The 15274-nt window shown below is 37.7% G+C and overlaps 3 protein-coding genes across 4 annotated transcripts in view; 1 reads left to right on the top strand and 2 right to left on the bottom strand.

The window, feature by feature from the left end:
• The window catches only part of LOC110378686 (2-methoxy-6-polyprenyl-1,4-benzoquinol methylase, mitochondrial), a 381156-nt gene that overhangs the window by 222620 nt on the left and 143262 nt on the right, over nt 1–15274 (top strand). The gene's annotated exons all lie outside the window — the stretch shown is intronic.
• The window catches only part of LOC110378676 (calcium/calmodulin-dependent protein kinase kinase 2), a 222477-nt gene that overhangs the window by 180421 nt on the left and 26782 nt on the right, over nt 1–15274 (bottom strand). The gene's annotated exons all lie outside the window — the stretch shown is intronic.
• Nucleotides 7158–9934, bottom strand: LOC135118441 (uncharacterized). The gene is made up of 3 exons (XM_064040518.1): nt 9401–9934; nt 8547–8771; nt 7158–8130 (listed from the first exon to the last, which is right to left on the bottom strand). The coding sequence occupies exons 1-3, from the start codon at nt 9515–9517 to the stop codon at nt 7546–7548; spliced, it is 927 nt and encodes a 308-aa protein (XP_063896588.1). The 5' UTR covers nt 9518–9934; the 3' UTR covers nt 7158–7545.

Genomic DNA, 15274 nt, shown 5'->3' with positions numbered 1-15274 from the left:
ATTGGACATAAAGTTAGTAAGTGTATTGCATTAATTGTATTTCTAAAAGTTCAGAATAAAGTTGGTGCGCATTGAATACTCTATTCCGCAAATTCATGTTTGAATTCAATTTTAGCTGAGCGCGCCATCTTAGATGTTAGAATGAATTCTTTGAATTGACGCTTTGCTATGTTTCAAGCGCAATGTTTTTCTATGATAAAATTCTAAGCTATAATTTAAAATTATTTTAATAAATGGCATTTACATAGTTAATTTTTTTATTAAATTACCTATGTATACTTATCTTATAGCTGAATGTCAACATTACAAGCTGGAAAATTAGATTACAAATAAAAAAAAAACTGCATCCAAATCCAGCTCTGCCCAACTTATAGCTCACCTCCTTTTGCTTTACTGGTTAAAAGGAAATAATAATAATATTTCTTGTTCAAACTCCCATTACAACTAAATTGGTATTGTTAAATTACCGAAACGAAAGCAATTATCATTTCCAACTGAACAAAAAGGGTCCCATTAAGTTCAAATAATAACTTGACCCAAACTTAACGCGAAAAATAATCATCTCTTCTAGTCCCTCATAATAACTCCGTCCAGGGTAACTTTAGCAAATGAGGGGTAATCATTACCCCAGTTTAGGGTAATTACCCTTAAAAGTTGGGAAAATAGCGGCAATTAAACTACGATTTGACAGCGAGTTGAATGTACAGTAAAAGTTAGTTTAATTGGAGCTTAATTTGTCAGGTCAGTTTTAAATAGAAGATTTTGTGTACAACAGATTATGACTAATTGGTGTGTAAAAAGTAAATGACAACCAGTCTTACCTAGGGGTATTAGGTTGCCCGGGTAACTGGGTTGAGGAGGTCTATAGGCAGTCACTTCTTATACTCATTTGTATCTTTTGATGGTATGTAAAAAGCATCTGATAGCCTTGTCTAATCTATACTAATTTTATAAAGAGGAAAACTTTGTTTGTTTGTTTGGTTGTAATGGATAAACTCAAAAACTACTGAACCGATTTTAAATATTCTTTCACCATTAGAAAGCTATATTATCTGCTTGTAACATAGGCTATATTTAATCCCGGTGCGGGCAGTAGCACCCACGGGACGCGGGTGAAACAGCGGGAAAACGGCTATATCATATATTGTTGTATATTGATTGTGAAACACACGTAATTTAGCGTTAAGTGTGACAAATGGTCAGTTAAACAAGCTGGCTTAATCTATAATCATTTTCTACCCTACTAGAGAATAACGGGTTTTGACATATAATTCCTATCGTCGCTCTATTTGTGTCTATCCTTAGGATTTATTGTCGGACATGTTGACACGAACCCTTATAAGCTTTCTGACACGTCCTTTGGAATTAAACCGGCTTTCACTTGCTCTAAACAACACTTTGCCAAAATACCTAAACTGGATTTACACACAATAGCAATATGCTTACTTTCAGTAGAATAAAAATATTATAGTAGCTGTTTCTCATCTCCAAGATATATAGGGTATATCTACCAAATGACGTCATAAACCTTTAAACTGTTTTACCATTTTATTACATCGAACTGTTTTATTTGAACCTGTGTTATTTTATTTTGTTTTAGCAATTAGAGATACCTACAAAAAAACAGTCACACTACTCTTCATCTTGAAAGAAAGAAAGAAAAGAAAGAAAATCCATTTAATTCAAACACACGAATGTAACTATATCAGACATACCAGTAATCAGTAAAATCTTCTTCAAATCATCCCTAAAAGCGCAACAAACTGACTTTCACATAAATAAAAATACTAAACACTATGTACTAAGAACATTAATCTCAAATGCAATCATTAAAAAACAACCATCGACGAGAAATTTAAATGACTTCCAAGTCCATCAAAAAATTCCAGAAATAACTTGAATAAATGGAATTGTAAATTGGTATCGGAATTCCCCTGGGTAAGGGTCGTAATAAATGCGATTTGCGCGGACTATACCGACCCTACTTTCGTAACGGGTAGTTTCACGAATGGGTTTGTGTCAGTCACTCTTTGAGTACACACTGAAAACTTAAACAGTCGGCCGACAGTTGTCCCGATACTTGTATTTTTTTTAAATGTATATTGTGAATTTGGTACTTGCCTGACCCTGGAATCGAACCCACACCCTCATACTCGAAAGGTTGGTTCTTTACCCACTAGGCCACCACGACTTTAGGCCTAGTGGGTAAAGAACCAACCTTTCGTGCAACTTTTCTAAGTTTGTATGTACTTTCTAAGTATACTTAGACACCAATGGCTGATAAAAAGGTGAAGGAATACATCTTGAGGAAACCTGGACTATAAAGTCTGAAATCACCAACCCGCATTGAGCAAGCGTGGTGATTAATGCTCAATCCTTCTCCATGTGAGAGGAGGCCTGTGCCCAGCAGTGGGACGATAAAAAGGCTGTAACAGTATTGTGAATTTAATCAAAGCTTTTAGTTAGTCTAATACCCGATAAATATGTGATCGTTTTTATTTGCGTAAATACTCCTATTAGTTTCCATATTAATTTATGAGCCCAAAGAAACTTAATACTCATTCCCTTAGTCAGAGAATTATCAATTAATGGTGCCATATAGGCACAGTTTTTCCTAAAAAGTCCCAGCTTAGGAACGGGTATTTTTAAAGTAATGCGATTAATAGAGGTTGGGCAAGAATGTCCAAAAGCTTAGAAACTTGGTACAAACCACCACGAACGAGACGTCTATAATTAAATAGTCCGCTTAATTTAGAGTAATCCAAAACAAAAATGTGAAAGACTGCCAAGTTCGATAATATGGGAATGCTTCGCCTATAAAAGAAGTGAGATCTGAATAAGTACCAAGTTCCATACACATACCTCAGTTAAAAATAGTTACTTTTTAATGATGTTACTTGGCAAGTTTTCATACACCTTGTTATAAACCTACTAAACGTAGTATTTAATTTTCTATTAAAACTTGCCAAGTAATCATCAGGCAACAGAGAGACTAGGGAACTCCTCAACGTTATTTTTAGAATAGAATAGAATAGAATATTTTTATTTTTATCTACTAACTACCTCGTATTTTATTCGTCTTGACAAGATTTTTCTAGTAGATAGCTCATAGCGCAGGAGTCTTGATCTTCTAGATTTTGTACTGCGGTAATTGCCTTTTTTTCGGGAAATCAGGGTCAGTTCTTATTTGAATCCTATGCTTTTAGAATGTATTTTAAAATCACAGTAAGTAAAAAAAATAAGCCATTCCAACATTTTCCACTACTGGATAGACCGCCACATACTGAGCGTTGAGATTGACAATGTATGTATGAGACCTAATTGGAAGAAAAGTCTTGTCAGGTTAATTTCGCGGGAGCCCTGGGACCGATTTCAAAAATATTTGGGTTTCGTATTAAGAGTGAAGTGAATAACCTATTTTGACAACTCCCACTACTGGGTAAATGCCTAAGACTTTGTAAAGTGACTATCTATGGAAAACATTTGAACCGGTTTTCCTCGGGACCCCTGGGAGCGATTTCAAAAATATTTGGGTGGCAAAGTACCAACCTCTCGAGTATGAGGGCGCGGGTTCGATTCCAGGTCAGGCAAGTACCAATGCAACTTTTCCAAGTTTGTATGTACTTTCTAAGTATATCTTAGACACCAATGACTGTGTTTCGGATGGCACGTTAAACTGTAGGTCCCGGCTGTCATTGAACATCCTTGGCAGTCGTTACGGGTAGTCAGAAGCCAGTAAGTCTGACACCAGTCTAACCAAGGGGTATCGGGTTGCCCGGGTAACTGGGTTGAGGGGGTCAGATAGGGCAGTCGCTCCTTGTAAAGCACTGGTACTCAGCTACATCCGGTTAGACTGGAAGCCGACCCCAACGTAGTTTGGGAAAAAAGCTCGGAGGATGATGTATTAAGAGTGAAGTGAATAACCTATTTTGACAACTCCCACTACTGGGTAAATGCCTAAGACTTTGTAAAGTGACTATCTATGGAAAACATTTGAACCGGTTTTCCTCGGGATCCCAGGGTGCGATTCCAAAAATATTTTAATTTCGTTTAAGAGTGAAGTAAAGAATTTATTTTGACCACTCCCACTACTGGGCAAATGCGTAAGACTTTGTAAAGTAACTATCTAAGGAGAACATTTGAACCGGTTTTCCTCGGGACCCCTGGGACTGATTTTAAAAATGTTTTGATTTTTTGTTAAAAGTGAATTAAAGAACCTATTTCAACCACTCCCACTACTGGACAAATGGCACAGGCTTTGTAAACAGACTGTTCACGTGGAACATTTAAACCGGTTTTTCTCGGGACCTCTGGGACCGATTTCTAAAATATTTGGATTTCGTATTAACAGTTAAGTAAAGAACCTATTCTAACCATTCCCACTGCTGGGCAAATGGCTTGGTCTTTATATAGTGACTGTTCAAGTTGAACATTAGAACCGGTTTTTCTCGGGACCTCTGGGACCGATTTCTAAAATATTTGGATTTCGTATTAACAGTGAAGTAAAGAACCTATTCTAACCATTCCCACTGCTGGGCAAATGGCTTGGTCTTTATATAGTGACTGTTCAAGTTGAACATTAGAACCGGTTTTTCTCGGGACCTCTGGGACCGATTTCTAAAATATTTGGATTTCGTATTAACAGTGAAGTAAAGAACCTATTCTAACCATTCCCACAACTGGGCAAATGGCTTGAATTTTATAAAGTGACTGTTCGAGTTTGACATTAGAACCGGTTTTCCCGGGACCTCTGGGACCGATTTCCAAAATATTTGGATTTCGTGTTAACAGTGCAGTAAAGAACCTATTTCGACCACTTTCACTACTGGGCAAATGGCTCAGGCTTTGTTAAGTGACTAACTATGGAGAACATTTGAACCGGTTTTCCTCGGGACCCCTGGGACCGATTTCAAAAATATTTTAATTTCGTGTTAAGAGTGAAGTCAAGAACCTGTTTTGACAACTCCCACTACTGGACAAATGGCTCAAGCTTTGTAAAGCGACTGTTCATGTGGAATATTTGAACCGGTTTTCCTCGGGACTCCAGGAAGCGATTTCAAAAATATTTGCATTACGTTTTCAAAGTGCACTATGGAACCCCCTGGAACTACTCCCACTGCTGGGCAAACTTTGAGCCCACACCCTGGCATTGTCCTTTAGTTCGTTTTAGTTGGGTGGAGAAGGGAATGGCTCCATAGGTTCCTGGGCCCAGGTGTTAACTGAATCAAAGTAGCCTTATTTGTAAGAGGATATAATAACAAGGCTTCACTAAAAATTTGGTGAATTTTGGCTACCCAGAAACCAAGTTATCTGAATTATAGTAAAAGTTAGGTTATATTATAACATTGTATTTTTTATGTAATTTGCGAAATACTTCTGAATCACTTCGGTTGTGTAATGGTTTTATGCATGAAGCATGTGAAAGCCTAACCTGTTAGATCTTCGAGACATCACCCTACGCAGCGGCAACCGGCGCGTGCCCTGGACTTTGGCCGCGTTTCCACTGACGCGGAGCTGGGCGGAGAGGAGCGGAGAAGAGCGGTGAAAAGTGGTCAGTGTTTCCACTGAAGCGGAGCTGGGCGGAGAGGAGCGCAGCTGAGCGGAGAGGAGCGATGAAGAGCGGTGAGTGGTCAGTGAGCGGAGCAGAGCGGAGTGGAGCATGCTTTTGGAATCGCGCATTTTTACAGACACACTGCACGCGAGTCACGCACCGCCCGCTCCGCACCGCTCCGTACCGCCCGCTGTCCTCCGCTCTGCACCCCAATGCTCGCTGTCCTCCGCTCTGCACCGCCTCGATGTATGAATATTCGCTCAGCTCTGCTCCACCCCGCTCGTACTGTTTCCATTGAAGCGGAGCGGAGATTTCAAGCATAATCATTGGTCAATTTGTGCACCGCTAAGCTCCTCTCCGCCCAGCTCCGCGTCAGTGGAAACGCGGCCTTTCGCTATAGTCGAAGACAAGTTTCTACTTGCAATTTCCTGTAACCTATAAGCAGCAGGAACCAACCTTTTAAAAACTAAAAAAGGGAGAAGGAAGTAAAATAAAACACCAATATACTTAATAATTAAACATGTATTATCATTCATCTTCAATTATTATTAGAATGTCATCTAAAAATTGTGCAGGGGGTACGATATTTTCTTGGAATCTTGCCCAACTGAGATACCATATAATGCACATTACATGGGCACAGCAGCCTACAGTTCTTCTACCTACAATACAATTACAATAATATGATAATATTGAATCTCGTCCTCTTCGACAGCTATCAACTAAAATATAAACAAAATATGTTTTGCGACTTATATGGCGGGATTGTATTCGGCCTCGCAATAACCAAGAAGTATTTGAAGCTGACAGCTGTCGAAGAAGGCTGCTGCTTACCTCCCTGCACACTTCTATTATAAACCCATCATTTCCCGCAAATGTTCACCAAAATAGGACCGTGCCTGCTTTAATTGATATGTACCTAAGCATACAAGAATTAATTCATCATATGACAACTGGGGAAAATCATTTAAATTATCATTATGAATAGTTATTGTTTCAAAATCAGCCCTACGTCTATTATATTGGTTGTTAACAATAAAATCACCTAATATGTTATGTCTATTCATATTTAAATTAATCTGATTAATGATAGCCCCACAGTCTATTCTATCGGTTATGGGAGGGTGAAACCTATTTATGAGAGCAGCAGCCACCTTAAAATCTCTTATTAAACTTCTTGAGGCTGTATTAAAATAACATTGCCTGAATAATTTGAAATCTCTTTTAAACCTACCGTTCACAATCTCAACGACCCAACGGCAAATGGTGACTGCCCTCGATTTGTTTGCGTCAAGTGTTGACAGCTGTGTTTCACCCTGCGCCAAAGTAGCAGGCACGTATGTCCTATATCCACATTGGTTTAACAAAGGTAATGAATCTCGGAAACCCTATCCAGTATAAATACATCACCATTTTGGAAAAATCCTGGAGTGGGTTTCCACTTAAAATTCATGTCTCATTATATCTGAGTCTGACGTGGTAGCTGGATAGGGGCCCAAAACATCAATGATGTAACCATCTGTGCACACCATTAAAAAGGTTTGGTTAAGTTCCTATATTTATGCAAACTGTATGTTTTTTGATATAAATAATTAGAGCTTTTTCAATATAACAGTAAGTTCCATCAAATATAGCGATGGGCCTAGAATCTCCTTCAAATAAAGCACTAGGAATGGCTAAGTTCCTTTCTTTTATTTGTTCTCTAGTGATGTGTTCTAAACCTAAGTGCCGAGGCACAAAATGTTCAGTTAATATGTCACGGGCTTGACACAGCCACTTGGCTAAAGTTTTCTTAGATGTTTTAAATAATGTTGCTAATCTTTCATTTGAGTCCCCACTTCTTAATTTGATAAGATAGGCTGCTAAAACTGAAGAACTATTACGAATTTCTATCAATTGTGGAACCTCATCAAATAATTGACGGAACTGAACTTTAGTAAACCCGATCCAGGTATGCACAACATGGTCGTCCATATTATCAATATTTTCAAAATTCAAAACCTTTCTTTTGGGGTTTCTTTTAGTGTAAACATATCTTGGATATGTCTTGCAGTAAATGTTTGTAAATAATTACTCCTTAAACTATCAAGGAAGTCCCATGCCTCAATTACTAAATGTATATCACAAAGTCGATTATTTTGTGGTACATAATATTTATGCTCATTAAGCAACATTTTTCTCGTTGCTAGAGGAACTCTATATCGTTCAGTTCTCTGGCAACCTTCTATGAAGCACCGTCGCTCTGTTTCAACTGCCCGCATATAATCTGGCAATACAATTGTTGGTTCAGGGTGCTGTTGTACTGGTTCCACAATTGGGGCACTTGGTGAATGTAGTTCCACTGAGGGTTCATGCACATCATCATTACCTTGGTTTTGTTCTGGTTGAATGGAAACATTCTCAGGTTCGTGTAGAATGTTGTCATGATTTTCATCCAATTGTCCAACAGAAACACCAACTGATGATTGGGCTGGCGGTGGGTTACTTTGTGAGGAAGTCGAAGGACCTGTACTCATATGAACAGCAGCTCTGTCTGCTAATATCCAACAGGAATGGCATATACGACTTGCCTCGTCCACCTTCAAAAATAAAAATTCACTATTATACTATAATACAGTAGTCCAGATAGTAATAAAAAATAACCCTAACCTAACCTGTGTCGGGTGCCCTTGTCTTTCAGTTAAGTGTTTTATTTTTATGATTTAGTGCTAGTTTTAAATCATGTTAGCTTTACAAATAAATGTTTTATTATTTTAACTAGCTGAACCTCACGGTTTCACTAGCATCTTTGTTTACTGCTCCGCTGCTATTGGATGTAGCGTAATGTTATGTAACCATTCTCAATAAATAGGCTATCTAACAGACAAGATTTTTAAAGTCGGACTAGTAGATTCTGAGATTAGTGCGTTGAACGCACCAAACAAACTCTTTCACTTTATAATATTAGTATAGATATAGTTTAAATAATTTAAAATATAATACTAAACTATCTTACCGTTTGTGGTAGAATCCACTCTCTAATCACATTATATATCGCAGATTCACGAGCAGAATCATTACGAAGAAGGTGGTTGAACCGCCGGGCTAAGAGTGAACGACCACAGCGGAGACATACGCTTGAATGGCCAACTTGGGTTGGTGCATCAATCGCACGTCTTCCAAGAACCACATCTTGGGCCAAGTCCCAACATGCTTGGCATACAACGTTCTCACTGGTTACCTGAAATAACATAACCATTTAAATCTTGTTCAACCCCTAGTGCATGTTCAATAATGTCGATGTCACAACCGAGACCGAAATTGATTTATCGGGACTCGAGGGTGACCTTCACTTTTTTTATAAGAGAAATGATCAAACTCCACATTCCACAGATTAAAATATATGTCTATTTAAAGGCACACAGCGGGCGCGGCGCGGCGGGACGGGACGGCGACGCGACGCTGAGCAGTTGTAATGTACTAGATACTATGGACGACTTCACACAGAGCGATAGTTACCGTCGCGACGAGCGGGACGGCTCTGTGTGAAGTCGTAGTCGTCTAGATACTATGGACGACTTCACACAGAGCCGCCCCGCTCGACGCGACGGTAACTGTCGCTCTAGTACATTACAACTGCTCAGCGTCGCGTCGCCGCCGTCCACGCCCGCTGTGTGAATAGACCATTACAACTGCTCAGCGTCGCGTCGCCGTCCCGTCCCGCCGCGCCGCCCGCTGTGTGCAGAGACCTTAAGCTAACTAATTGACTATTGATCTAATATAATACTGTCCAATAAACCGATAGATATGAAGTTAAAATGGCTTGCTAAAAGCACGATTTGAATATGTAAAAAATGGGTAAAAACTTACAGGCTGAGATGCACGCCACTGACGAATAACTGTTAAAATCGCCTCATCCTCCAAGACTTTTCTTCCAATAGAATTACTGCGACCAAGCGCAATCGTACAATTCATACAGCGATCCATGTCGTCGATATCCAATCGATAGGCGTAACAGTTGTCCAAAATCGAGAGCCAGGTAATTCAGAGTAGCAAGATCCGTCGAAAAGCCAAGGTCGTGGGTTTAAATAGTAAAACCAGGAAAATATGTGCGCACTCAGAATGAAAGAAAACAAACGAGTGCATCTGTCAGTCAGTGACAGACGCATGCCACCAACAAGTGTTGCCGGAATAAAAATACAGTAGATTACTAGTAATTCAGGCATTTCAGGCATTATTTAATCGATTATTTAGTCTTATTATCTTAATTTAAGTTTTCTCTCTTCCTGGGTAGAATCCTGGTACCATATTTTGTGATTTTATTTAAAAAAATGTAACGGTTTTTTTAATACATATTTCAGGTAGTTAACTGCTGGGCCCAGAAGTCCCCTTCTCCTTTACACCGGGTATAAAACACCTTCAACATTATGAAACCGACTCACACTTGGCCATTTTCAGATTTTTTCCTTTACCTTGACATAAAGACCTACCTCCATGCCAAATTTCAAGTCAATACGACCATTGGAAGTGGTCTAGGTTTTTGATGAGTGAGTCAGTGAATAAGTGAATAAGTGTATAGTAAAAATAGCGATTTTCTGACGTCAATATCTCAAAATCTACAATAGGTATATTAATGAAATTTTGTATTTTAGATAAGTGAGGGGGTCTCAACAGATACTAGAAAGGATGATGGGCAATTTTGTATGAACCCTGGCCTGATAACCAATAAAGTTCTAATGTGAATTAGATTATTGCTTATACCCTACAGTTACTGAAATAATACAGTTCATGTCAAGAATCGACCGGAAATAAGTACAGTCGGGCACAAAAGAATTATACTTTTTGCACCATTTTTTTTTTGTTAAAATAATATCCATAGTAGAAAAATTCATTGCATGATGTATTTTCGTCAACTTATCACTTATTTAAATAAGCCTAGGGTAGATTATCAATTAAAATCGGTCTTAACTAGGCATAATTGTTTTAATAGCAAAACAAAACATAAAAACTTTTACTTCTACCACCGTATATTATTTCCATTATTGGAGATAGCATTTCCTCGTGTGATATGTCCTGACTAATATGGACAATAATATAATGCACTTAAACATCGCTCCCATACAAAATGAAGTGGTTCAAGTTCATAGGCTGTCCTATGCTATCAAGTGTCATATCTTCGTTCTCCGGTGGTTTACAAGGTTTTGGCCATAACAAAAAATTAAGCTTAGGGTATAAGCTATCATTTGATATCCGAATGGTTTTTATTGGATTTACCGGTTAGACTCACCAGAACGGCGGAATACGTACACCATACGTTGTAAATACTACCTGCTAAATAATCTTTTTTTTTTCAATAAACTTGGAAAATATGGGCACAGATACCTTCTGTGACTCGTTCTGACAATTATTGACAATAATAATGCACTTAAACATCCCTCCCATACGCACTGAGGTGGTTCAAGTCCATGGGCTATCCTATGCTATCAGGTGTTATATCTTCGTTCTCCGGTGGTTTACAAGGTTGTGCCCATAACAAAAAATGAAGCTTAGGGTATAAGCTATCATTTGATATGCGAATGGTTTTTATTGGATTTACCGGTTAGACTCACCAGAACGGCGGAATACGTACACCATACGTTGTAAATACTACCTGCTAAATAATCTTTTTTTTTCAATAAACTTGGAAAATATGGGCACAGATACCTTCTGTGACTCGTTCTGACAATTATTGACAATAATAATGCACTTAAACATCCCTCCCATACGCACTGAGGTGGTTCAAGTCCATGGGCTGTCCTATGCTATCAGGTGTTATATCTTCGTTCTCCGGTGGTTTACAAGGTTGTGCCCATAACAAAAAATGAAGCTTAGGGTATAAGCTATCATTTGATATGCGAATGGTTTTTATTGGATTTACCGGTTAGACTCACCAGAACGGCGGAATACGTACACCATACGTTGTAAATACTACCTGCAAAATAATCTTTTTTTTTTCAATAAACTTGGAAAATATGGGCACAGATACCTTCTGTGACTCGTTCTGACAATTATTGACAATAATAATGCACTTAAACATCCCTCCCATACGCACTGAGGTGGTTCAAGTCCATGGGCTGTCCTATGCTATCAGGTGTTATATCTTCGTTCTCCGGTGGTTTACAAGGTTGTGCCCATAACAAAAAATGAAGCTTAGGGTATAAGCTATCATTTGATATGCGAATGGTTTTCATTGGATATACCGGCCAATTTTACCCATCATCCTTTGATATGCGTAAATAAAATAGATTTTGAGTTACAAGGGGGTCGAATTTGGCCCGAAATGGTTCGTGTAATATAACCCACGGCCGGTGTGTCGCTTTTTTTGCTCGAACTTGGCGGACACACTGCCGTGTGTCTAGACTAAAAAGTCAAAATCAAAGATATAAATTCTTTTTTATCATGGTTTTTTCTATTCCTACGATTTGACATAATGTTATGTAACATTTATCGAGGATAATAATAATTCAAAATACAGCTCACAAAGGCTATATTGGAAAACATAAAACATAGTGCAATAAGCCCAATAAACCTCTCGAACAAAAAGTATATGTCAGCAAAGTTCAAGAAACTGAAATCCTTACAAGAGGTAATGTTACTAATATGTGCAATCTCGTTTTCACGTCAAAACTACTGAACTGATTTAAATGTTTGGTATACAGATGGTGAAAAAGACACATTATGCTACGATTTATCCGGCTACATAAAGTAATTCCCTCACAAAGCGGGCGAACACACGGGGAACAGTTAGTATTCAATAAATTCGAAAAGTTTCACCCTAGCCATAGGGTTCGTTTATGACCTTACACCTTGTCTAAAGGTCACAACTTGACCTTCAATGTCAGATAGCTATAAGCCTGAATTCATGGTCAACGCAGGGTTAAGCATGAAGGGTTAAAAACGACATTGAGTTAGTTTTTCTAATTAATTTGTTTGCGTGTAAATTAAGCCGATTAGTTTTAAACAGTTTTTCCGAAAATATATTTTTAAATGTAGCCCTATTTTGCCGTAAATAGGTACAATAATTTTTAGAGAGTGCCCAATGAGAGTATTAAAAATGTGATTTAACTATAAAATAGGTACTTGTGACTAGATTAAATAAAATAATAGGCATTGTATCTTAAATTGAGCTACATAAATAGGTCGAATAATTAAAGTAACTTGTGCATACGTTTGTGAAATAAAATGTATATACAGGGTTTTACAGTTAAACTCGTAAAGCTGAAATTGGGGTTAAATAGCCTTTTATGAAAACACGAAGAGCCCTTATACAAAATGATGAAACATACCTAATAATGAGGCAACATTTTTTGTTTGTTTGTGCTCTAAAGACTCCGAAACTACTGAACCGATTTGATTGTTGGAAAGCTACCCGATTCAGGAGTAACATAAGCTATATTTTATCCCGGTAAGGTTGATACCGCGGGAAAATGGTTAGTCTATTTTAAAACATGCTTTAGTTCTGAAACTTACGGTTGAAAAAGAATATGTTTTTTAACATAAAATTTAAATAACTTACAGAGAATTTATAATGCTTCTAAGCTACGTTTGTCATGTGCTTACAAGCATAAAATACTATTAAATCTTTTAAGACTTTACAGAACTGCTGAATTGCCGATATGGAGAAATAATGACTTGTGTTTTTTGATATATGAAAAAACTTTTTTAGTTGAATATATAACGATAGCTTTTTGAACATGTTTATTTAATTTTTGACAAGGGACTCTAAAAGTACTCGTGGTGGCCTAGTGGGCAAAGAACCAACCACTATGAGGGCGCGGGTTCGATTCCAGGTCAGGCAAGTACCAATGCAATTTTTCTAAGTTTGTATGTACTTTCTATAAATATTTTAGACACCAATGACTGTGTTTTGGATTGAACGTTAAACTGTAGGTCCCGGCTGTCATGGAACATCCTTGTCAGTCGTTACGAGTAATACAGAAGCCAGTAAGTCTGACACCAGTCTAACCAAGGGGTATTGGGTTGCACGGGTAACTGGGTTGGGGAGGTCAGATAGAGCAGTCGCTCCTTGTAAAACACTGGTACTCAGCTACATCCGGTTATACTGGAAGCCGACCCCAACATAGTTAAAAAAAGGCTTGGAGGATGATGACAAGGGGCTCTAAATAAGAAAGTTAAATTGCCAAAATTTCAAGGGATTTTTCTCTTGCCCGCCCGTAATTCAGCTGAAAACAAAAGAACGTATTTAAGACAAAAGGAAGCAAAGATAAAGCAAATGAAATATCTTTCTTTTGAGTTTTTGTGTAAGTCAGTGTTGCCACTACAAAATTCATTTGTTTCCTTTTATTTACAAAGGAATTGCATTAATTATTTTGGCGAAGTTCCAACGGAATAGGATCTTACGAAATATAAAGTGGTTCCCTTTTAAAAAGAGGTCCTTTTTAGAATAAAATTTTAAAAATATAGAATGACGACTATATCGGAGATTATTCCAGAAGCAACCGGAAAAGAATCTTTACAAGTCACTATGTCTTTTGGTAAAAATCGTACGATAATCCGTGCAGTAGTTTTGAGCCGGACGTTGCGAGGGATTTACCATCCCTATGTCCCTTCGTACGCTTAAATTTTTAAAACTACGCAACCGATTTGCATGCTGTTTTTTTAATAGATAGAGTGATTAAAGAGGAAGGTTTACATGTATAATAACATACATTAAATATTAGGGGAATACTGTTATCCCGTGCCAAGCCGGAGCGGGTCGCTAGTTATTTTATAATGTAGTGATGTAAGATGATGGTTACTGTTAAGTTTGTATATTTTACTTAGCATACTGCTCAACTTATTATAATAATCAAGTTTGAAACTAATTTGCAATGCGTGAATTAAGCTGCGGGTGGAATATGCAACACTTGAGATTAAATTGCTAATATCAAAGTTTCTTCTGCTGTGATAGTATTCAAAAGAGTTAGAGCTTATAAAATATTTTTTAAATATCTATTTTAAAGGTATTGAGTACTAGCCGTTTTCCCGCGGTTTCACCCGCGTCCCGTGGGAGCTACTGCCCGCATCGGGATAAAATATAGCCTATGTTACTCGCAGATAATATAGCTTTCTGATGGTGAAAGAATATTTAAAATCGGTCCAGTAGTTTTTGAGTTTATCCATTACAACCAAACAAACAAACAAAGTTTTCTTCTTTATAATATTAATATAGATGTATTGATATATTTTTTCAGAATCACTTTAATTATATTTGGTTTTATTTCAATTATTTTTAACCATTGAGTGATACATTTTATCATGTTATTACTTACCTGTCTCCTCTATTAAATAATTTTTCACAGAAATCCTTTCATGAAGTTATATGACGTAAAAGAAAGGATGTTCCTTCGTATCTGCTAACAAATTATTAAATGCCTATCTTCGTGTAATGCAGCTGAGACCACATTGCAAGCAGGCTTCAAAGGATAGGCGGATAATTGGAAATTCTTAGCTTGATAATAGAAAACTTATAATATTAGTAGCTGTAGATAGATATAATGTTGCAAGATAATCATCTGGCTAGCCTTTTACTTCTTAGCTGTGTTAAGGGCAGCTTACATTTGGCATAAGTGGATGCACATAGGTACCAGTGTTTATCAAGGAGTGACTGCCTATCTAACCTCCTCAACCTTGTTCCCTGGACAATCCAATACCCTCGTGATAAGACTGGTTGTCAGACTTTCTGGCTTCTGGCTACCTGTAACG

This window comes from Helicoverpa armigera, chromosome 22, assembly GCF_030705265.1.
Source record: "Helicoverpa armigera isolate CAAS_96S chromosome 22, ASM3070526v1, whole genome shotgun sequence".
Lineage (NCBI taxonomy): Eukaryota > Metazoa > Arthropoda > Insecta > Lepidoptera > Noctuidae > Helicoverpa > Helicoverpa armigera.
This window is presented reverse-complemented; position numbering and strand designations above follow the sequence as displayed.

Excerpts from the sequence above, each read along its gene's own strand:
- LOC135118441 (XM_064040518.1), bottom strand. The coding sequence starts at position 9,517 with ATGGATCGCTGTATGAATTGTACGATTGCGCTTGGTCGCAGTAATTCT. Across the intron at positions 8,772-9,400 it reads AGTGGCGTGCATCTCAGCCT|GTAACCAGTGAGAACGTTGT; the intron begins GTAAGTTTTTAC and ends ATGTTATTTCAG. Across the intron at positions 8,131-8,546 it reads AGTGGATTCTACCACAAACG|GTGGACGAGGCAAGTCGTAT; the intron begins GTAAGATAGTTT and ends TTATTTTTGAAG.